This window comes from Cynoglossus semilaevis, chromosome 14, assembly GCF_000523025.1.
Source record: "Cynoglossus semilaevis isolate Cse_v1.0 chromosome 14, Cse_v1.0, whole genome shotgun sequence".
Taxonomy (NCBI): Eukaryota; Metazoa; Chordata; class Actinopteri; order Pleuronectiformes; family Cynoglossidae; genus Cynoglossus; species Cynoglossus semilaevis.
In genome coordinates, this window is record NC_024320.1 from 18408285 (window position 1) to 18432074 (window position 23790).

Below are 23790 nucleotides of genomic sequence, written 5' to 3' on the forward strand. Positions count from 1 at the left end.
AGTGTAATTGACAGATGTAACTAAAGTAATTCGAATTTTAGCTGAGCTACCAAGGTAGAAGACAGAGAGGAGATATATGTGGATGAAGTGAGGGAGGACATGCAGATAGTTGGAGTCAGAGTAGAAGATGCAGAGAACAGGACAATGGGGAAATCAATGATTCGCTGTGGCAACCCCTGAAAAAGGGACAATCCGAAAGGAAAAGAAGAAGAATGTTGAGTCACGGGCCTGTGAGAAATGTTCTTTGTTCTTTGTTCTTTGTTCTTGGCCAAAAAACCATCAAAATGAATGAGGAAAAACTCTTGTGTTCTTGCGCTGAATCACAGGGTGGCGCTGCTAAATTATAAGGCCGCATGCAAACGTTTGTAAATAACGACGAATAAGAAGACTATGCAGTTCCCAGTGCGCATGCCTCAACATCCCCTCAGCAGGTAAACTCCACCATGGCGGCGAGAGGCCATGTGCAAGATCCCAACGACAGGAGGCTCAGACCCATTTACGGTAAGAACTTAGAGCGTGTGTTTGTTACACTTTCATATTTCGGGTCTTTACTGGATTCTACTGTTGTCAAGAGAGCAGTGTGTGTGTGAGGAAGAGCGCATTGTGTTAGGAGACAGCACAGTACTGAGACCCCTACAGCTCTGACCGCGGGTTGTGCTACCCCGCAGCGCCCGATGACAGTGCTTCCTAATCCTGTCCTAAATCTTGCCAAAGCTAGGACACCACGACCGCGACTGGTGCCCGAGTGAACTCAGTTGTGTCCGCACAGGAGTCTTCGGGAGACAAAGCTCGCTGTTGTACCCTCACCTCATCCGCCTAAACTCGCCTTGGTCTCTGTTTGACAGCTAGCCTAGCCGGCTAACCTGTCAGCTCGTCGCATACCTGATGCGGCTCTTCGTCTTCAAAAAATAGTTGGTTTAAAGAGGCAGATATAATTCATTGTGTGTTTCTCTGCGATCGAGTGGTGGTGTGTATTTTAACACGTTTGTTTGTTTCGCTACGAACAAGATAAATGTGACACGGCTAGCCTCAAGTTAGCATTAAGCTCCTTACAGTTAAAGGACAATGATCCAAGTGAACTGCATTGAATAAGAGGGGTTAGCCGACTGGCCTGTTAGCATAGAGCTTTGTGTAAAAACTGTACACTGTACTTTAAGTACCGACATTAATTTACTTTAACGTGTAACATAGAGGTATAAAAATCGCAACCATTTACATTTACATTGACCGTTGTTGAGTTATCGTTTAGTGTTGCTGATCACATTCAGTTGTGCAGGGGAAAACATTCCCCCCCTTTTTACATTCATTTCAATTCATTATTCATTAGCAATATTTTTTTTCGTTGTGAAAATAAGTGTCCGACTCGGTACTTGTGTATAACTCTGCGGTAGTACGGGTTGCCTACAAGCTGAGTTTGCTCATACAACCCCATATAAATAACTCGCTTCTAAAATCACCCTGTGTTGCTTTATGCAGCAGGGGGAGCTGCAGCCAATCACAGCAGCCAATCACAGCTGTCATTGGACTATAGGCAGGTACCCCAGGAAATGGCTGAGCTGGGTCTCTGTGGAGGTCTGCAGTCGATGCACTTTAACGCATGGACCGTGTGGTGATTTCAGAGTAAAGTGGCATGATAAGAATCCAAAACACTCCCAGCGGTTTTATTATAAGAGAAGTTTTTATCACGTGACCGAGAGTCGCGTCTTGATATGCGCAAAACTTTCACAGTGATCATTAATAAAGTCGAATTAATGTATTTATAATGGTTCCTGTTCAGCTTGGTAATGGTCCATTGCTTGGTTGTTGGGGGAAATAAATCATTATATATATAACATGTATCATTACATCGTTCATTACAGTACATTCATCTCCAACATATCTACCCATGTATAGATTTGTATTTATTAGTTATTAGAGTCATAATGAGTTTTTCTCAGTTAAGTATTAACTTTGACCCTACAATGCTGGCTCTACAACTATAATGATGTACACACACACACACACACACAGTGTGTGCATGCTCAGGACAGTTGAACTAGAATCAACTCTTCCATGTCACATTAATTTCCTCTATTTAAACTGTCATCACAGATGAACCACAGCTGATGATGGTTTTGACCTCACAGAGAAAACCTGTGAATGTTACAGATGGAAACTCCATTTACTGCATCGTATCAATGTTTACAAACTCTGTTTGTTTTATCATGTTTTAAGGGTGGTTGTAACGTGTGCTGACATTATGAATTATGAATCCTTTTCTGAATGTTGTGGAAAGACCCCTTTAATGAGTGCAGTTAGAGGTCAGATTAGATCAGTTTCAGGCTGAAATGACATTTCTTTTTTTCAATCTAATTTTTTTATTTCCAAATTTAGATGACAAACAGGACAGAGTGTCGATCAAACACAAACATTTGGCCCAAATTATGATGCATTTAAATAATACATCGTTTTCCTTGCTATTTTGCAGATTACCTAGATAATGGCAACAATAAAATGGCAATACAGCAAGCGGATAAACTGCTTAAGAAACATAAGGACCTGCACTGTGCCAAGGTGGGTGAAGAAAGGAACATTTTTTCCCTAAAGAAATGTCCTCTTGTGTAATAATATAAGACAGATATTTACTGCTGGGCGGAGGAGGGGGTGGTCTACTAAATATAGTTACCTTTAGCAGCCAGTGTGTCACCTCCTCAAACATCTGAGCTCATCGCTGTCTCTGCCAGTTGTAGCCTTGTCCTCACCACAGTTCTGACCAACCCTCTCTCAGGTACTAAAAGCCATTGGCCTTCAGAGAACTGGGAAGCAGGATGAGGCCTTCTCTTTAGCACAGGAGGTGGCCACGCTGGAGCCCACCGACGACAACTCGCTGCAGGCTCTGACTATACTGTACAGAGAGATGCATCGTCGTGAGTACACTGCACACTCCCACCTGGGGGCTTTCCTTCAGACTGCGCTGACTGAGAGCTAATCGTTGTTCCTGTTGCTCGCAGCGGAGTTGGTCACCAAGCTGTACGAAGCTGCCGTGAAGAAGGTGCCCCTGAGTGAGGAGTACCACTCCCACCTCTTCATGGCCTACGCTCGTGTCGGGGAGTACAAGAAGATGCAGCAGGTTTGAAACGCCACAGTGGAGCTGCAGCTAGATGATCAACATACATGCCAATGACCTTATATGACTGGTCTGACGACCGCTAAATATCAGTGGTATTCTAGAAGATAGAATGGAGAAGTGACTTTAGAATTTCCCACATCTGACTTTTAGTAAAACAGTTCCATATACGTACCTGTCCTACCAGACATGCTTTGGTCACAAATTGACTGAATTATTTCTTGCTCCTGGTTTCATCCTGTCTTCTGTTTATTCTGCAACTGGACACACATTCACTATGATTGGATCTCTGTTTAGATGCCCCGCCTTTGAGTCAGCAACCTTAGCTCTGATTGGCTCTAGTGCTACCCATTTCTTCCCACTTCTCAAATAAGAAACTGTGCATGGACTTCATCTGTTTTGTTGCAAATCCTGAAGCTAGATATCTGGTGAGGCTGTTGACATCTGTGTGTTTGTGTTCACAGGCAGGAATGGCGTTGTATAAAATCGTGCCCAAGAATCCCTACTACTTCTGGTCGGTCATGAGTCTGGTGATGCAGGTACGAGCTGTCAGTCACACTCACACTTTGACAGCCCCTGAATGTCTTTGTTATTGTTATGAAGTGACACGTGGTGTCATTCAGGCCATCTCTGCACAAGATGAAAAACTGGCCCAGATCATGTTCCTGCCTCTGGCCGAGCGCATGGTGGAGAAGATGGTCAAAGAGGAGAAGATTGAGGCTGAAGCAGAGGTGAGTGTCTCTGACCTGCAGAGTTCTGATGCTTCTTCATCTGACATATCCCTTGTAATAAACTGTGGGAGTATATGAGAACCCTGGGGGGGGGGGGTAATCTACCTTTGTTTCAGAAAAATCAGATATGTTTTTTGTATTTGTAATAATTGCGTGTGTGTATATTTGTGTGTGTGTGTGTGTGTGTGTGTGACTGTAGGTGCAGCTGTATTTCATGATCCTCGAGCGTTTAGGAAAATGTGAAGAGGCTCTTGACGTGGTCCGGGGGCCGCTGGGAGGTGGGTGAAGTTTGTCTCCATCTATTCCTGTGGCTGTGATGACGAGAGTCTAGAACGACTGCAGTGTCAGAAACAAACACTGACTTATTGATGTTACAGTGAGGAAGGTGATTGGAAAGAAATATGTTGTGTGTCTGTTATTACTGAACAAATGAAATAATAATGTCTAATAGTTGTAGGACGGATGTTATCATTTCAAAAAGTCTCTGATTTGAATAAATGAGACATGTGAGGACAAGTCTCTCACATGTCTCCACAGGTTTGGATCCAGATCCTGATTTTTTTTTTTTTTTTTTTTGGTCAAAACTGTCCAACTCGAGGCCCGTGGGCCGAAAGTGGCCCGTCATATCTTTTTATGTAGCCCACCACTTATTCTGCATCTTACTGTCCTGAAATGAATGTTTATCTCAAAGAGTCTAAACTTGTGGTTTGCGGATGTGCACTGATCGCTGTCACCTGTATGTTGTTCCACAGAGAAGTTGACCAGTGAGCTGCAGAGCAGGGAAAACAAGTGTATGATGCTGTACAAGAGACTACAACGGTGGCCGGAGTGCAACGCCCTGGCCCATAAGTTGCTACTGAAGAAGTGAGAATATAGATTTGTCTGTGTGTTTGTGTTGTCTTCCTGAAAATGAGGTTAGAACTCAGTCTGTTCATAAATAGTAGATGTCAGGTCTGGTTTAGTTTAGACTCACTGTCACAGGCTGTGGTCCCAGCTGAAGATGTGTGACAAGGACACAGGAAGTGATGAAACTGTTTCTGTTTCCCACACCCTGCAGCCCTGCTCACTATGGGGATGTGTCAAAAACAGAGGACATATTTCATTGTGCAATAATTCCATATTGTTCCAAATCCTCTTGTGTTTTCAGTCCTGATGATTGGCAGTTCTATCCTATCTACTTCGACTCTCTCTTCCACCTCATGGATCAGTCGTGGAGTCCACCAGAAGAAGGCGAACAGTGAGTTTTCATTTTCTGCTTTTTGTTTGTTTTTTTGTTTTTTTCAGCTCATCTTAGGTTTTTGACAGTAATGTCAGAATGTTTTTAAAGATAGTATTTTTATGTAAAATGTTATTTAAGTAAAATTACATTTGCAATTATTTCTCTTTGTTGTGACCTGGGCTCTGTTGTTTTTTATTCATGAAAAAATGCAGTTGTTCAGAGGGTTCAGTCCATTACACTGTGGCAGAGGTGATCAGGTTTGTGGAGGAGAGAATCAAAGCTGAGGACGGCAAAGAGTCTCACTCACTCAGAGGACCGTACCTGGCTCGGCTGGAACTAATACATCGACTGAGACAGAGAGGCTGCACAGAAGAACGTTCACTGGGTAAAAACTCACTGTACAAACACTCCACAGTCACACAAACCCCCGGAGCTTCGGACTTTCTGACCAACAGTTTGTTTCTTGGCTTCAGGTGAGCCTTTGGAGCTGATGGTGCAGTTCTTTGGGAAGTTTGGAGACAAACCCTGCTGCATCACAGACCTAAAGCTGTACCTTCACCTGCTGTCTGCTGATCAACATGTCCAGGTGAGGACAGTGTCTCTGAAAGATCAGCTGGAAAGGTTGATCACATGGTCACCTCGGTACTAAGGTTTTGAAATATATATATATATATATATATATATATGTGTGTGTGTGTGTGTATGTTTGTGTGTGTGTATATATATATATTTGTGTGTATGTATGTTTGTATATATGTGTATTGCACTGTTATTCATGATTGGCATGAATTATGAATAAAAGAGGGTTTTTTTTGTTGTTTTTAATACTTTTTTTTTCCTTTGGTCTGTTCTGTGACATTTCAGTTCATCAACCATCTGAGTGAAGCAGCTCCTCTCAGAGAGCAGGGAGACAAAGGCCTCAGTTTCCCAGAAGATACCAAAGCATTGCAGAGGCATCTGTGTGTCTGTCAGCTGAGTCGAGCACTGGGCCTGCAGCACAGTCTCAGTGTCGATGGGAAGCTGCAACTCATCACTGAACTGAAGGCTCACTATCATCATGGCCTCAAGTTTGGTACGACAATAACAGTATATTACCATACACAATAATAGATGTTAGTATTAAGTCTTCTGTATCTTTTTGAATTATCAAAAAGAAATACAAAAATAATCCTGCATTCTCCTTCAATGCCCTTATTCCCCACTAGGGGACCGCTTACCTCTGGTTGAAAAATGACTGTTTGTTTTTTTATTTTTTTCCTGCTCACAGGGAATACTGCTCTGAAGACCGAGCTGCAGTTTTCTGACATGTACTGTCTGATGGCTGCTCATGTTTATATCGACCTGTGGACAGAGACTGGTGAGTGCTCCTCCCCCTCTGTGGCTCCTCCCCCTCTGTGGTTCCTGTGTGTGTGTCACTGTATTTATGACATGTTCTGCGCTGCGTTCCACAGGCGATGAGAACATGGTGTGGCAGGGTCTGGGTCTCCTGCAGGAGGGACTCTCTCACAGTCCCTCCAACGCTCAGTTCAAGCTGCTGCTCCTGCTCCTCTACTGTCGCCTGGGAGCCTTTGAGCCCGTGGTGGATCTTTACACCAGCTTGGATGCCAAGCATGTGCAGCATGACACCATAGGGTCAGTGTTCTATGAACTGTCTGTGTTGTTCCGCTCTTATGAACAGTCACCCAGAGTGAACCTTGTTACAGGTCTCCACATTTATAATTACTTTGTTAAATTAATCAGATTAAAACATGTTAATACATACAGTACAGTACAGTACAGTACAGTACAGTATACCTAATATCTAATATTTCCTATCCATCAATGATCACTGCTCTAACACACGCTCAGAACGCATGTTGTCATCTACAGTTAACTGTGCATTTCCCTCAGTTCCGAGCTTGGAGCGACAAGGATTATAATTTGAAAATAAAGTAACGACTCGAGCCACTGTTAAATCTACAACTTCATGTTGGTAAATGTGAATTGGAATTCATTTAACTCAGTACTTCTTTAATTGTGGGGTGGGCCCAGCTGGGGGGGGGGCAGGCAGGGTTGGACGTGAGAGGCTTCCAGTGGAATATGGACAGAAGGGTGCTGCTGCTGTAACGCTTGACCAATAAACAAGCCTCTGGTCACTAGGGGGCAGCAACTCATACAGTGGTTTGTACAGATAAGAAAATCCATATGATCAGGTTCTCACTGTCATTTCAATTCAGGGGGAATGACAGGACATAAAGGAGAACCACTGATTTAACTTCTCTGTTGAAGTTGGCTTCATTTTGAAGATGGCGTGACACTAGGAAGTACCTGCTGACTTTACCACATAGACCTATGGCGTGACACTAGGACGTACCTGCTGACTTTACCACATAGACCTCACAGGGTGTTAGTTAGCAGTGAGATGCTGTTTATTCACCAGTTTACACACGTTTTCAGAACTGTGATACATCTGTTTGTTTGCGGCCAGACTAACATGATTGTGTGTAAATGTGTTCTGTCCTCGTTTGTATTTTTAGGTTCTTACTGACCCGTTACGCAGAGTCACTGGGTCAGTTCGCTGCAGCCTCCCAGTCCTGTAACTTCTCTCTCAGGTTTTTCCACTCGAACCAGAAAGATGTGAGTCCAAACTCTCACTTGTTCTACTGCTTCATTTGTTTCTTTTTTTCATGTAGGCTAATGAATAATTTATTCATTTTATTTGTGCTTGGTTTGTCATCTCTCTCCCCTAGACCTCAGAATATATCATCCAGGCGTATAAGTACGGTGCATTTGAGAAAATCCCAGAGTTCATTGCTCTTAGGAACAGGTTAAATCAATCGCTTCACTTTGCCCAAGTCCGCACTGAGAGAATGTTGCTGGACCTGTTCCTCGAGGCCGATATGTGAGACCATACTGTAGAGACTCATTTATTCCTAGGACTTTATGCTGTAAAGATGAGTATTTTTCACATGCCGTCTGTTCTCTGTGTGTGTTTCAGTGTGTTGAATCTAGAGGAAAGTGTAAAGGCCATGTCTCTGTGTGCAGAGGACGATGACATCCCCTGGGATAACCTCAGAGACAACAGAGACCTCACAGTTTTCACCAGCTGGGACCCTGCAGAGAGGTATCAACTTTAAACTTTACACTTCATAAACACAAAAATCCAAGAGCTCCATTAACCAAATCCTCCTTCCTTCTTCTCGTAGGCAGCTCACCGACACGCAGCGACAGCAGTCTCTGGAGGAGGAGTCTGTCTGGCTCAGAATACGCTCCCTAACACTTCGCCTCCTCGCCTTTCTGGCCGGCCAGGGACACGCGCCCTCGCCACAGAACTCTGAGGTCACTACTGAAAATGGAGTCGGCGACAAGACGTCAATCCTGAGCAGCCTGCTGTCTCAGCTCAATCAGACGCTCCAGACAGCCAATCAGATGGCAGAGAAATGCACACAAGTAGGTTCAAAACAAACAACAAATGTAGGAGGTTTTTTTTTGTAAATCCACTTCAAGGAGACTCCATGATTTGAATTTTCCAATTGAACAACTAAGGTGAAGATGTTGCTCATTGTGTCTTCTTGTTACTGTTTCTCTGCAGTACCCGTTTTTGGGACCTCCCTCCACCCGTTTGGCACCAGCGTTGTCCAGTGGAAGCTGCCAGTGTCAGGCTGCAGCCCTGCAGCTGTCTGTCCACCTACTGGAGCTGGACTCTGTAGGACTAGGTGAAGGACTCTCCAAGTGTTGGTGAAATAGTGAACTGCTCTGGTGTTAACTCCAACTTTTCCTTTACCTGCTGCGTGTTTCTTCACAGATGACTCGTCGGAGCTACAAACGCAGATCTCTAACACTTTTAAATCTTTAGTAGTACAGCTTCAAGGTGAGCCCGTGCACAAAAAAAAGACAAAGATGTAAAACAAAAGAAATTTAGTTTTAGTTTGTGTGTTCATTGTTGCGTTATTTCCCTTTTCACAGAAATGTTAAAAAAATGCCAAGGTGATTTATTGGAAATGAAAGAAGGCAAATTGAAAACCCGGCCGACTTTATTAGAAAATCTGATCTTCTTTGTGGAGGTGAGAATTCTCTGGCGTCACACGCTGACTGTTTTCTTTTCTACTGCTGCTGTGAACGACTCGCTGACGTTAACCGGTGATCTTGCTCTTTGTAGACGATGTGCGTAGTCTTGTGGGTGTCTAGTTACTGTGCAAAGATTCTGCGACCGCTCAAATCTAGTCTACAGAAGAAGAAGAAGAAGAAAAAGGACACAAACACGACTCTGGTAAAACTACGTGTCTGTGAAGTCCTTGAACGTCACTGCTGTAGTTCTCAAGACGACCTCAAGTCCTAATGAAGTCCTTCTCTAATGTGTGTTTCCTGCAGCCCGTGGTGGTGTGTGGCTTCCAGGAGCTGACAGGCAGTTTGCAGGACGTGATCTCCCAGGCTTTGGATCATATAAAGGGGCAGGAAACTGGCATGGTTGCCCTCAAACTGAGCAGCTTAACCATAGACGGTCACACAGAGGTGAGGGCTTTGGTCTGTTAGATAAAAAAATGTTTCCTCTCCTCATAAGAATCTGTGTATAGATGATTGTTCTGTCTCAACATAAAGTCGTCTCATGCCATATGTCTAGTAATAACTACTAGCGAGGCTGCCAGACTGACAGTATATAACAGTGTTTCCCGGATTGTTCTGTCACAACATAAAGTCGTCTCATGTCTCATGCCGTATGTCTAGTAGTAGTAGACTGACAGTATATAACAGTGTTTCCCAAACTTTTTTTCTGGGGACCCATATTTTAAAAGGCACAAACCTTCATGACCCAAGTCAATAGATATTATTCAGAAACTCCAGGGAAACATGATGTGAGACGAGCCAAAAAAAAAACTCTGGTACAATGGTATATAACATACCTGGAATAGAACCCTCAACCCTTTGGTTGTAAATGATTGCTGCTTCTTATCAGTTCATACAGAACAATGCACTGGTGCAATGCCCAGGTTCTACCTCAAGGTGTTCCCTAACCCCCCCGACCCTAAGACATTGACGGTGACCGTGTCCTTTCGTCTGTTTCAGGAGGAGACGTCTTTTATGAAATCTGCTATGGACAAGGTGCAGAGCAGCTACCTGCGCTCTCTACAGGAGGTGGGGGAGCTGCTGAAGAAGAGAGCAGAAACTATAAAGAACCTTAAGATCTGAACACGGTCACTGCCCACCGTCACAGTGACTATACGTCCACCATCAGCCCCCTTCACGTCCTCCGGCTCCACCTCTCAGCTCAGCCTAACCTGCAAGTACTGCGTTTTACTGGCCGCTCCAACGATCCCAGACCAGACGGACCCTCTTCGACCCCAGCACATTTCTCAGTCACTGTATGTCAGCTTTCTGTCTGGATTTTTATCATTTCCTTCTTTTTTTTGTCACTGCGACACACACCTCACACATTGGCAGTTCTTACAGCACACGAGCGTGTAAGTACAATAGGTTTATACAGCAGTAATAAATAAAAATGGTGAAGAAGAAAAAAGAAGCTTGTTTTAAAATAAATCAGGAAGATGAGTACTCACTTTAAAGAAAAAAAAAGATTGTATTTGGTTCAACCTCCACAGTAATGAGAGATAAGAACATGATAAACCACTACTGTGTACCATCTGTGCTCCTCACTGTTTCTACTGGAGAAAACAGACCATGAAACACGGCTCTCACTGAGGGGAAAAAAATAAAAGACTCCTGTCGACATGCTGCTTCCTCAGCCCTGCGCTTTTCAAAGGGCCAAACTAGCAATGAAAGAATGCGTTTGGAAACACGGACATGCGGCTAGCAGCTGATAGAACTGACGTTTTTACAATCAACATCCTTTTCTTTTTTGTCACTGCTCTGTTTTGTTCTTTTCTTCCTTCGTGTATCTTGTGTGTCGTTTTGGTGCGCAGAGCAGAACCACCTCTGTAGTTGCAGTATTAAGAGCAGTGTTGTCCAGCAGGACAATGTTTTGTGTTTGTTTGTTTGTTTTTTATATTGACTGCGTCTGACTGTGTGGTTTATTTTTCATTTGGAGTTCATGTGACCCTTGTAAACATGTCTGTGTGGGGAAAACGGTTGTTCCAGCACAAAAGACAAACCCAGACATGGCTCAAATCACCCCAGTCTGACTGGACTGGTCATATAAATATTTAATAAGAGACTGTATCTTGTGTCCAAATAAGATTGTTCACCAGAAGTGGTGTGTTTTCTACTTGCGTCTTTTATTAGCCTCACTCAGACTCTGGTGTTAACATCCGACCTGAGAGATCTCATGACAGGCTGCTGAAGAGGGGTTTTTTCTTATTTTTTACATTGGGCATTATAATGTGTGGAGAGTGAGTCTAGTGTTAGTGCTTGGAGTTGGATTTACTATGACGGTGGGACGGTGAGGTGTGGTCGTGACTGTGTGTGTGTGTTTGTGCTTCAGCTTCTTCCCCTCAGTCAAGTTGCAGAATTTCGTTAGCTCAACACGAACTACAGGTGTGAATATCGGTGTGAATGGTTGTTTGTCTCTATGTGGGGCTGCGTTGGGCTGGTGAACTGTCCAGGGTGTAACCCTGCCCTCACCTGGCGACTGCAGGAATTGGCTCCAGCGCCTCCACCAAACCAAACCAAAAAAGGGTGAAGATGAAGTCGTAGTAGCAATAATACCGGACTGTGTACGAATTGGTGAAAGCCTTCAGTTCAACCACAATGTTATTTTTTGTTGTTGTGGTTGAAGCAGCATCCAACACAGGCTTCCTGGTTTTGGTAGCTACTCCTTCATGCTGATCTGTAAAACTTACCTACAAATATTGACCATTGGTCCCAAATGGTTTTATGTTTTTATTTTAAAATGTTTTAAATAAAACTGCATTTGAAAAACAAAAGGAAAAAAGCATAATTGGGAGACTGGATTGGCTGGGGTGTGTCAGTGGCTGGTTACTGAGGGATGGAATGTCCCAAAAACAGCATCATTAACGCATGGGGAGGAAAGATGTTTGTTTTCAAAAGTAATGTTTGTCCACATGTCCTAAACTTTCTAACACAGGTTCGGTCATTTTCTGTGTCTAGAGTTAGACTTTGTGCCTGGATCTCTCAGGACTGATGTTCACAGATGCATGTATCAAATTGCAAGGAACTCTCACGGTGAAGTAAGAGGAAATCCTGTCAATAACTCCTCCAGAATGTATTAGATGTCCCTTTTTACAGCATATATATTTGACTCTGCGTAAAGGATGATTCTGTCAACTGTAGTCCCTGTGTGACTGTACAGACTGTGACCTTCACTCAACATCCAGCTTTGTAGAAACCTGCTTCCTATGATTTTTCTGTTCCCATCTCTTAACCCACTAAGGTGTGTTTCACAGACCAACGTTGGACCTTATTATTATTGTACCAACACGTACAGACAGCTTCATGAAAGTACAGTTTGTACGAGGACAGTAGTAAAGTTGCCTCCAATAACCATAGACCCAAAAACCCTTGCTACAAACAAGACTCACAAACCAAAATGAAGACATCAGCTCCAGCGTCTTCAACATCGTGTGGGTGTGAAACTGGAGTCTTGTCGACTTTATAACCAATGAGGAGGGAGTGCAGCGTAAAGATGGGAGCCAATGGTGAACCCCCCTCCTCTAATAAACTTGTATGTGCACACAATCATGCACACGTCTGAACAGAGGAGAGGATGTTAACCTGAGAACCTGTGTTGTGTTCAGGTTCAGAGTAATGGTTGACAATCTGAAGTGTCATTAACCCTGACTTTTGTTAGAAATGGAATCCAGAAGCACTGGACGTCAAAGCTTTTCTAAAGAAAATAAAGAAAACAAAAATAACACCTGTGTGATGTCATTTTGCTCTACACTGATTTATGCTGATTCATTTCATTTATCTTCATTTTATTTTTACTGAAGTTTAGTATGATATTGTAGAAACCTGTAAAATGAAATTATAGAAATATAATAACACTTTTTGAATTCATATGAATTTCATTTCTTGTCTTTCTGAGGAATATTTATCATTTTAAATAAAATGTTTACTGTAGTAAAATAATTTTTTGCAAATTTCACAGACGGTCTACCAGCGATATTTTTTAATTAGTTTTTAGTTTTTATTACCTGATTATCAATTTAAATTATTCAACAAATTGTTATTGACTTATTTCGACATTAGTAATGGCCACTGTATGCTGCTAAGTGCTAAGATCCTGATACAAACGTGAACAGCTGCGTCACGGGTGCAGTATAGACTTGTCCCTGTAGATGTCAGCAACGCAGTCGGGCTCAAAAACCACCGTTATATTTTGTATGTACGAGCAAGAGAAGCCGACGTGACGACATACTGAAAATTCCACTTATCATTAACTATAGACATACAAGTGTTTTGTGTGTGTCGAGGACAGAACGACATGACCAAGACACTTTTTAACAAGAGTGCGTTTCTGTGTCTTGTTAAACGTAGACGTTAGAAGGTCAGCGCCGTTAGCTGAACTGTGTTAGCAGCGCCGTTAGCTGTTTTGTTTTGTTCCCTGTGGAAGAGCCTGTCGGTGCTTTAACACATGAGTGTGTCGCTGCTTGTTATCCGTTTGGAGTTAGCAGACCAGTCTCCTTCTCCGCGGGGTTTCCTGTACTCCGCTGGTGAGTCATTCTGTCTGTTTCAACCCTCAGACTAACTGTAGTTTGTGGCACAGGCGGCTCTTGTGTGTCGCTAGCTTGACAGCTGAAATATCCTGTTATGTTATGTTTTATTTTTGTTTCATGTCGTCATTGGTGTCTCTGTTGGCAGTCGCTCTGTCGTCATACAAACCCCTTTCACTTTGTTTTCCCTTTTCTGGTATTCAGCTCACTTCTAAACACTTGTTTGGTTAAATCACACTTTATATTCAACGGTAAATGTGTGGTTTGTTTTAATATGCAGCACAAACTATATATGAACGATGTTCTGGAGAATTAGCTAAATTATTTGTATCAATATCCTTGCGTTATAATATAGAAACAATTTATTAAGATGACATTTTAACGTGGGCACCGATCTTTATGACAAAGCTAATAAACTAAAGTTTGACTTGTTACAAAAGTAACACAATCCAGTTGTCACCTGCATTGTTGTTCAGTATAATCTACCTTTGAAATATCATCTAAATCACACAGTCACATCCCCTTCATATAGCTGTGACATTTTGTTAGTGTTTTAATAAACAACTTCTCTTTTTTGAATTGTTTCTCCTTTTTTCTTTTACCTTTTTCTTTTTTGTTTCTGTCAGTCTGTCTGTGCCCGTGCAGTGAACTACTACTAATGCTGCTCTCTTCCCTTACTTTGGTTGTGGCTTGTCTTATATATTTTTTATGTTTCATGCTGAAGTTGAAGACATGTCCGAAGAGGAGCGGCAGGACCGGGCTCTGGGTTTTGCCAAACTCACCCGAGAACTGGAGAGAGCAGCTGTGCTTCACCAAAACATTGGCAGCAGAGCCATGGCAGAGATGATGATAGAAACATTTGAACCCTGCCCAGGTAAGCCATGATGCTGAAAGCCATTAAGCCGGCAGTTAGGGAATGGAAACCATAAAATGTCGGCTGATAAACCCTGTGTGAAATAATAGGCTCAGATCTCTGAAGGTCTCTATCTTCCAGACCTAGAAAGTAATCTGACCGCAAATAGACACTGTGTCTAATGCCTTCCCAGAGATTCTTCAGATCAGATTACTGAAACAACATTTATCGTTATATGGAGTTAGTGATTGGTTTTGACATAATTGTCAAAGAACGTTCTGCTCTGGACACAGTGCTGTGTTAGTATTCTTCACCCTGTGAACTCTTCCTGAGACCCCCATAGACACACTCAATTTGTTTCTGTTCAAACCCGTTAGTTACATCTGCTCCCAGGGATTGGATTGCAGGTATATAATTTTGTACTGCTGGAACTCCATCCATGTATAATTCCAACAGTCATGTTGTTTATAAATTGCATGTAAAGTTGGAACATTTCAGTTTGTGCTTTTTTAAATTACTGTCCAAAAATCCATGTTTTCTTCATTTTTACTGAATTTTACTGAAAATCATAAAAGTGGTTTGAATTTCACAAAGATTTAATCAAATGCTTCTTAACAATGTCACACAGATATTAAGGGTGGAACGGCATGGTCTAATATTAGCTGAAAAAGGGCATATTATGTGCATTTTGTGTATATCAGGGAGTGACATTTACATGTTTATACTCTGTAAAACGTCTGCATTTTTCTGCTTAGATAAAGGGGGAGGTGAGGAGTCAGGTCCTTCTGGGCAGACAGGGGAAGCTCGGGCTTCAAACCCAGAGGACACAGAGGGTTCACAGCTCAACAGTGAGACGTCCAGCACTTCTGCAGACTCTCCCCCCAAACAGCTGCCAGATCAGATCTCCTTCTTCAGCGGAAACCCCTGTGTAGAGATAGTCTACGGCATCATGCACCTCTACAAAACTAAGTGAGTCACAGGTCCAAAGTTCTCTGCTCTGAAGTTTAGAGAAATGAACATGTTAATGTTTAGAGTCCAAACGATTGTTGATGGTCGTATTTTTGTTTTGATATTCTTTTCTTTTTTATTCCTCTTACTGCAGCAAAATGACTTCATTAACTGAAGATGTCAGACGCAGTGCCATGGTGTGTATCCTGACCGTGCCGGCGACCATGACCAGTCACGATCTGATGAAGTTCATGGCTCCATTCAATGACGTGATAGACCACATGAAGATAATACGGGACTCTACTCCCAACCAGTACATGGTTCTGGTTAAGTTTCAGACACAGGTGAAGTTTTAAAATGGCCAGAACTGGGGCCAGATATAAGAAAAGCTTTGAATAAAATGGCTGTAGAATGTTTGAGTATAACATTTGTCTTTGTGTTTATCTGTGGTGTCATCATCTCAGATTATTGCTGATTCAGGCTTCAGACTGATTCAGCTCATCATGTCAATATTTACACTGAAATGATTTTAACAGAATGAGTGAGAACTCCCTAATGTTTGAATTCAGCTCTGTGTAACATCTATGCAGTAGTTCTTCAGTATAGCTGTTGTTTTATTGTCCTGTTGTATTTGTTGTCCTCTGCTCTTCTAGGCCGATGCAGACAGCTTTTACATGGCGTGCAACGGCCGCCAGTTCAACTCCATAGAAGAAGCAGTGTGTCAACTGGTCTATGTGGAGAGGGCAGAGGTCATAAAGTCTGAAGAAGTAAACACTTCTCTTTTATTATGTTCCTCTCAGTACTACCGTACCTTTTCATTGTTTTTAAAGTTACAATGTGTTTGTCACCTTTACTTGGTTACTTGTTTACAAACCATGATTTTTGGTCATAATAAACTACAGTATAAATTTAGCATTTTTTATTATTAATAATTACAATGTTTTCTTGTCACAGCACAACGTCTTTCATTAGTAAACCCCAATATGTACTGCTGAGCTTTTAATTTAAACTTTTCTGAGTACTTTTCTGTACTCAGTATATGTATATATTGTGAAAGTATATGTTTCAGCGTACCAGCTAAAAGTCAATTCTTTCACATATGTCTGACCTTCTTACTTACAGCTTACAGACCAAAATAACTGTACCTCAACATATTTGACAGAAATGGCACCTTTCACATATGTCTGACCTTCGTACTTACAGACCAAAATAACTATACCTCAACATATTTGACAGAAATGGCAGCAGGAGTTGAATTAATTGTTGAAGGTAAAGAAGCTCATTATGTTTATTCAAATATATGAGCTGTGCAGTGTGAATGCCCCAGTCATGTGTAGAATTATCCTGGTGGTGTTAAGTGCAGCAAAGTGGGGGAGAATGATTACCAGCTTGGTGTCAACTATGAAGCTCCAACTGTCCTGTGGTGACACCCTGTGTCTGCAGCTAGGTCAGCTGATGTGTATGTAGCCATTGTGAATGTAACACATGGGCAGTCGTTTATGACGCCATCTGCTGGAGGAGCCCATGCAGTTACCCCTCAATTCTGCCCTAAAAATAAAGTTACACATCTTTTAAGACTGAATCATGCAACATTTGTATTCTGTTTTTATATTGCTTAAATTCTAATATTTAAATTAAAAAAATAAAATTTAAAATATAAATAAATATATATTTATATACATTTATATAAATTTAAAATAAAATTTAAATTTAAAATAAAAAGAATTGCTTAAATTCTCATTTTTTTGAACATGGGGCCTTATTACTGTGAAGTGTGGGAGCACTTTCAGGACTTTTTCAGGAATATGACCTGGATGACTGAGAATCCAGGTCATACTAAAATGACTGAGAATCTTCATAGACACAACTTGAATATATTTGCTTAAAACCTCAACAGGAACATAGGTTTCATTTATGTTATTTCTTTTTATATATACACAATACTTACTGAAATAAAACTGACTAAAAGAACAAACAGTAGTTTCCTCTTTGTTGTTTGAGTTGACCTTGACTCTGCCTTTCTCCACCCTCTCCTTTTATTCAGGGAGCCAGTCTACCAGTGATGGAACTCACAGAGCTGCCAAAGTGCACCGTGTGCCTGGAGAGGATGGACGAGTCCGTCAATGGCATCCTCACCACTCTCTGCAATCACAGCTTTCACAGTCAGTGTCTCCAGCGCTGGGATTATGTCTCGTGAGTTCTCACACTTTTTTTGTGATCTTTATGTTTACCTTTAGTCCATATGTTGCTTCGAGAGAAAGTCCAAAAAATAAGAAAATAAATCCTCAGTTCCTCAATAAAACATTCTCTACATTGTTGGAACAGAAAGTTCACTTGTAGCTAATCCAAATAATGGAATATTTAATGGAGTTAATTTTAAAAGTATAAATCAAACTTTTCATCATGGGCACTGAGATGGTATTTTAAGTGTGCTTCATGAAAAAAAATCAAAAACATTTTCCTGCAGTGCTACCATAATGTTCATCTATATTTTTTATCTTTAACTATATGAATGAGTAAATCTCTGTTGAGTTTTTCTTTTTTCCAAAAAGACCACTCACACAAAGGTGTGTTCTGTTCTCAGGTGTCCTGTTTGTAGGTACTGTCAAACCCCAGAACCAGTCGAAGAGAACAAGTGTTTTGAGTGTGGAGTGCAGGAGGTAACAGAAAAGCTGTGTCTCGTCTCAAAACTCATCTTAATTAAGAGTTTCTACCTGACTGATCTTTTTCTTTTCCTCCACAGAACCTGTGGATTTGTTTGATCTGTGGTCACATCGGCTGTGGCCGCTATGTTAGCCGTCATGCACATAAGCACTTTGAGGAAACGCAGCATACCTACGCTATGCAGCTCACCAACCACCGTGTGTGGGACTACGCAGGAGGTACAGACCCTGTGTGTGTGTGTGGGCATGTACTGTACGTCTGTAGATGGTCTGCAGGTCTGTAGATGCAATAATAACTGTGTGCACTAGGGGGCACCCTACATCAGCTTTGACAATCAGAATTCCCCTTCCATTCCAGAAGCCTTCTGGTTTGTGTGCACTTGGTGGTGGTTCATAACAGAGCATCACATCACATCACAATATAGACTTTTAGTTTTACATTTCAACAATCCAGAGTCTATTGGAATTTAGACCAACAACAATGCAGTCCTAGTTGTCTTGTCTTTTAATAAGGAAACATTGCTGCTGCTTTTCATGACTTTGTGAAAAGATTGTTAATCTCCATATGACAGTCCTGCTTAGCTAACAATCAACTGTGTATATATATATATAATCTGAAAGCTCTGTGTCTTTACAGATAACTATGTACATCGACTTGTGGCCAGTAAGACAGATGGTAAGATGGTCCAGTACGAGTGTGAAGGAGACATCTGTCAAGATGAGAAGATTGATGCACTTCAACTAGAGGTGAGTTTTTTTTCCTCTGTGTTGTTTATTTTCACCATCACATGCTCTGACCATCATTCCCTGTCTGCAGTACTCCTACCTCCTGACCAGTCAGCTGGAATCTCAAAGGATTTATTGGGAAAATAAGATCGTGCGTCTGGAGAAGGAGACGGCCGAGGAGGTTGTTAAGACTTTTTCAAACGTGCACTTTCTCTGTTCTTCCTGTGTAACTCCTGTCTTTATGCCTAACGTTTAGATTAACAACATGAAAGCCAAATTTAAGGAAACCTTGGAGCGCTGTGATAACCTGGAGCAACGCTTAGGGGAAATAACTAAAGAGAAGCAGGGCTTTGAGAAAAGGTGGGTCTTCTCAGGAAATGTGTTTGATTTAAAATTTTTTGGTCCTATTATTATTATCAAAGTATTTTGAAGCCATGTGACCAATCTGTGACCAAACCAGCTGCAAGCACAAAGATAACATCACTGTCCTCCTTGTCTGAAAAGACAGAGTATTGAGCAACAAATGAAAACCTGGCACTGCCCAGCATTTCTGCATATCTACACAGGAAACCTTGCCTTACTGCTGTTACCAAGATTGTGATATTGGATAACATAAAAAGTTTAGTTCTAGGTTAAGTTTAGTTCTGGGTGTGCATATTGGCTGCCTCATTTGTGGACATTGTTTTAAACATTCACAACAAACTAGACATTTAACCTACAAGTGAAGGTGGGATGAGTCTGTCCTGGTACATTTACTCCCACCATGTTATTCCAATGTCCAGATAATATCTGGATCTGTGAAAATATCAACTGTCTCATCCTGTTTTGTTTAATATTTTATCAGTAAAATATGTGGGGTTAGGGTTTAAAGTTCACAAAAGAAAACCAGCTTTCATTTGACTCCATACAGTATATTTATTTAAGTTTACTTCCTACAAAAGTGTTGCTGCCTGCAGTGAATCACACTGACCATAAATTATTGCTGTTACCATTGGCACCGTTCCATCAGGTTGAGCAGTCAGGGAGCAAAACTGCCAAATAACCTCAGGCCTCAGGTTTTTGTAAAACCAGATTAGTTCTAAGCTCTGTTGTGTTTGGATGTGAAGGTTCACTCAAGCAAACAGCAGAATTTCAAAGCTGGGCCAAGAGCTGAAGGAGGAACAGGAGATGAACCGTTGTCTGAGAGCCAATCAGACTCAACTGCAGAATCAGCTGACAGAGAAGGAGCGCAAGGGAAAAGAGAGTGGTGAGACGACAATTTTTCAAATTTCCAAATGTCTCTCATCGTGCAAAAAATGCCTGAGGGTCTATAAACATGTTTGACTGGTGAACACCAAACACTCAAGCTCCATGTTAATGCTCAGATGTTGGCCTCAGGCTCCAGACTGGGGCCAGCTGTGCACTGCTTCCTTGTTGGTGCTGTAGTGTTTGCAAATCATAAACAAATTTTAGTTTTCATTTGTTTTTTTCCTCGACAGTCGTCCAAAGGGCGTTTATTAAATACAGCTTTTTTTTTTTTTGGTGTGTTATTACCTCCAACATGATCATGAAAAAGATATTGAAATTATATACCTCACAATAGGGATGCTTTTAGATAAAAAGTTTAAGGTTTCAAAGCTTGGTTTTTATAAAAAAGGTTTGAAACAAAATTTTAAATTTTAATTAAAACATCAGTGTGACAGTTTCAAACGAAAGCAAACCTGTTAGCATGAGGAATCAGAATGTAACTCCAATGGTCCACACGACCTCGACCTGAGTGACACATGAGCTGAGAAGGTTTTCATCACCGCTTTGCCTCAGGACAAAGTAAATGTCAGCACAGACGTCATTAATAGAAACATTCAGGTCTTTTTTCTTCAGTCTCTAAACAAACCTGTCCTTGTGCACGTGGATTACATGGAACAAACATTCAGACTTGGTGCCGTTCCTTTGTCTGGTTGACAGGTATTATATTCTCTAATGTCTTATCTTTGTAAGTCTGTCTCTCACCAAGAGAATTTAAAAGCCTTAGACGACTGATGTGTTTCAGTGGAACTGTCGTTTCTACTGTTGAAATATATTAATAAGTAGTATTATTAGATCTAGAGCTAAAGGAAGTGCAGACTGGGGCACAGAGCCCACTGTGGGTAAGTCAGGAGTCAACACGTGACCAAGTGTGACTCACTGCACTAGGTGTCAACTTGTAAAATTCAGAAATTGCAACTTCCTAAAACACGTGATATGTTTTAAAAAAGTGCCATTGAATTTGAAATTTGAAAAGTTCTTGAGCAGGTGGAAACATCTGGAGAACTGGGATTACAGTATGTTAATTTGGATTAGATTGGACTGGATTGGATGAGATGAGATTAGAGGTACACGAGGTAGTTTTACTGCATCAGCACCGACTCTTCCAGACTGATGTTTCAGGACAGATGGGCTGTTGAAGCTTTTTAGAAGTAGAAGATATGTTCAGAGACTCCAGACGTACAGCCAACAAAGATTCAGTTTGAAGACGAAACTAGAAGCCCTGGAGTCGATGCCAGTTTGTGCCAAGCAGAAAAAAGGTGAAAGAATGCCACCTTGGCTGATGTCAGTGATGTCAGTGATGTCAGTGATGTCAATGAGTGACGATCTCTCTCTGTTGCTCAACGCTGTGACAAGAGACAAATCTGTGGTTGTGTATGGGGTGGACAAACACATCCTGTCCTTTACATCACTGCAGGACGTTTGACGGTTCACTGAGCACGTAGACACACACGTGTATCACTAATGAGTTTGGTCAAGACTTTGGACAAAGTGGTCACTCACTTCACACGTCGCTCGTCAGCAGGTTCACACAGCTGTGTGAAGGCCAGCAGCACGGTGTCAAGTCAAACTAACTCTAACACGGACTGGATTTGTCCAAGACATGATGAGCAGAGAGGCACACATGAGAAAAGAGAGGGAGGTGAACGCTCACTCACACTGATGGAACCTACATTAGCCGGTGTGTTAGTGTGTGGAGCCCACCTGAGTCTGAGGTGAGCTGGAGGGTAAACACCCACGTGTGCTGTCCCCTGGCCACATGTGGGCTACACTGAGAGTCCTTATTTTGATAAAAACATGAGGGGCCCACAAGGTGATGTCGACGTGGTCACAACCAAAAAAACAGACCAAGAGCCAGAACTTACCTTTGCTTTCTGTGGGTGTGACGGATCTGTTAACAACATTTAAAAAGTCAAAGGTGTGATGAAACTAGCTCTGTCAAATTAAATTTTCATTGATTGCGATAATGAATTTAAAAATGTATAAAATTAATCAGATTTTATTTTAGTGCACAATAATTCCACCATCCATCCACTTATCGTTGGTCTCGACAGGCGATACACACTCTACAAGCCACTGTTAGGATGAACCCAGTAATGAGATCCACCCACTCTTGTTAAATGAACCTTGAGTTAAACTTTTATATATTGTTCTTGGCATTTTTCAATATTAGTAATGGGCTTCCCTGTGATTAATCAGATACAAATGCCTAAAACATATTCAGGAGTATTGGATGTGTTTTCTCTGCAGGAGAGCGTAAGGACATGATGATTTCAGAACTGCAGGAGCAGCTGAGAGACGTCATGTTCTATCTGGACACTCAGCAGAGGATCGAGTGCCTGCCCTCGGAGACACGTCACCAGCTCCAGGAGGGACAAATCATCACAGACAGTCCTGCTGCAGACGATGCTCTGGGCTCAGCAGAAGCTGGCCCCTCCTCCAGCAGAGGCAGGAGAGGCCGGGGCAGGAAGAGGAAGTAGTCGTCGTCCCCCGTCCCCCGTCCCCCCAACTACCAATGAAGTGCTGAGAACTGTTCACTGTCTGTCTGTAAAGAAGGAAACGCCATCATGACAGGTCATTTGGTAGAACAGTGTGTGTGGTTCACTGACATGGTGGTGATGGTATATCACTGGGGTGTTTGTTTGAAGGATGGAATATTTTGATAAAGTCATATCACGTCACAGTTTGATAGGGTGGAGGTTATAGGAGGGAAATGTGAGAGTGACACCAGGATAAGGATCTGTGAGGTCATCATGACCTGTGTGAAGGACCGTGGTTTAGTTTAGTTGAATTAGTACAGCAGTCACACAATCGTCTAGTGCTGCTTCATCCTTTTCAGGGTCACAGAGGTCACAAGACAGGACACTCACGTTCACACCGCAATTAACTTAATCCTGGAAACTCAGTCCATGAGGAACATAGTTTAGAGCTTCTGTTAAAATCGGGGATCTTTTTGCTGTAAGGCAGTGATGATCAACTGGTGGTCCGCTGGTCCAATCCGGCCCACCGAACCATCCAATCCAGCCAGTGTCTGGATTCCAAATGTGATATATTAATTTCATTGTATTGGAGTGTCCACCCTCTAAGGTGTCTGTCTAGAACAATCCTGGCCCTCTGACAAATATAGTTGGTGACCCCTACTGTAAGGCAAGAGCACTGACCACCCTTCCACCATGTGGCCCAATGTAGGTAGCAATTTAATGTTGACTACAGCATACCTTACCTAGTGCAGACATATTCATGTCATCAGTGCCTGCAGTATTTATGACCTAAACAGATTGACTTCAGTGAACCCGTTCTGGAGACACTGGGAGCTTTTATGGTATGGTGGTTATTCACTTGAATAGTATTTTTAAAACTGCTGGATTTTAAGACTCTAATGGTCCACAGTGTAATGGTGTTTGTCTTACTGCAAGCATCATGGCGTGATTAGGTCAACCGGACACTTTCAATGAACCATGGGTGTGAATATGAGTGTGGATGGTTGTTTATGGCCCTGTGATGGAGAAATGAGTCGCCCAAGGTTGAACTCACCTCTTATAACTCCACTCTGAAACTCTAAACAGGTCTAAATGAAGATTTATCACATTTTATTTTTTTAAGTAGCAATAATGGTTTCTTTAAAAAAACAAAACATTAACCATATATATATGT

General features: G+C 41.9%; 2 protein-coding genes across 2 annotated transcripts; both read left to right on the forward strand.

Annotated features, from left to right (window-relative positions):
* Positions 1–340: 340 nt before the first annotated feature.
* naa25 (N-alpha-acetyltransferase 25, NatB auxiliary subunit) lies at positions 341–12861 on the forward strand. The gene is made up of 24 exons (XM_008325637.2): positions 341–501; positions 2468–2553; positions 2768–2906; positions 2991–3109; positions 3571–3645; positions 3730–3837; positions 4037–4115; positions 4590–4701; positions 4985–5074; positions 5269–5441; positions 5530–5642; positions 5921–6128; positions 6324–6413; positions 6508–6688; positions 7573–7672; positions 7786–7937; positions 8034–8159; positions 8242–8485; positions 8628–8751; positions 8841–8906; positions 9002–9099; positions 9195–9305; positions 9407–9547; positions 10100–12861. Exons 1-24 carry the CDS (start codon positions 444–446, stop codon positions 10220–10222), a joined length of 2916 nt encoding a protein of 971 aa, XP_008323859.1. The 5' UTR covers positions 341–443; the 3' UTR covers positions 10223–12861.
* Positions 12862–13327: 466 nt separating this feature from the next.
* brap (BRCA1 associated protein) lies at positions 13328–23761 on the forward strand. The gene is made up of 13 exons (XM_008325638.3): positions 13328–13662; positions 14387–14536; positions 15271–15484; positions 15618–15807; positions 16117–16230; positions 17508–17656; positions 18048–18123; positions 18207–18345; positions 18764–18873; positions 18944–19033; positions 19109–19212; positions 19959–20098; positions 22387–23761. The coding sequence occupies exons 1-13, from the start codon at positions 13584–13586 to the stop codon at positions 22614–22616; spliced, it is 1785 nt and encodes a 594-aa protein (XP_008323860.1). The 5' UTR covers positions 13328–13583; the 3' UTR covers positions 22617–23761.
* The last annotated feature ends 29 nt before the right edge of the window (positions 23762–23790 follow it).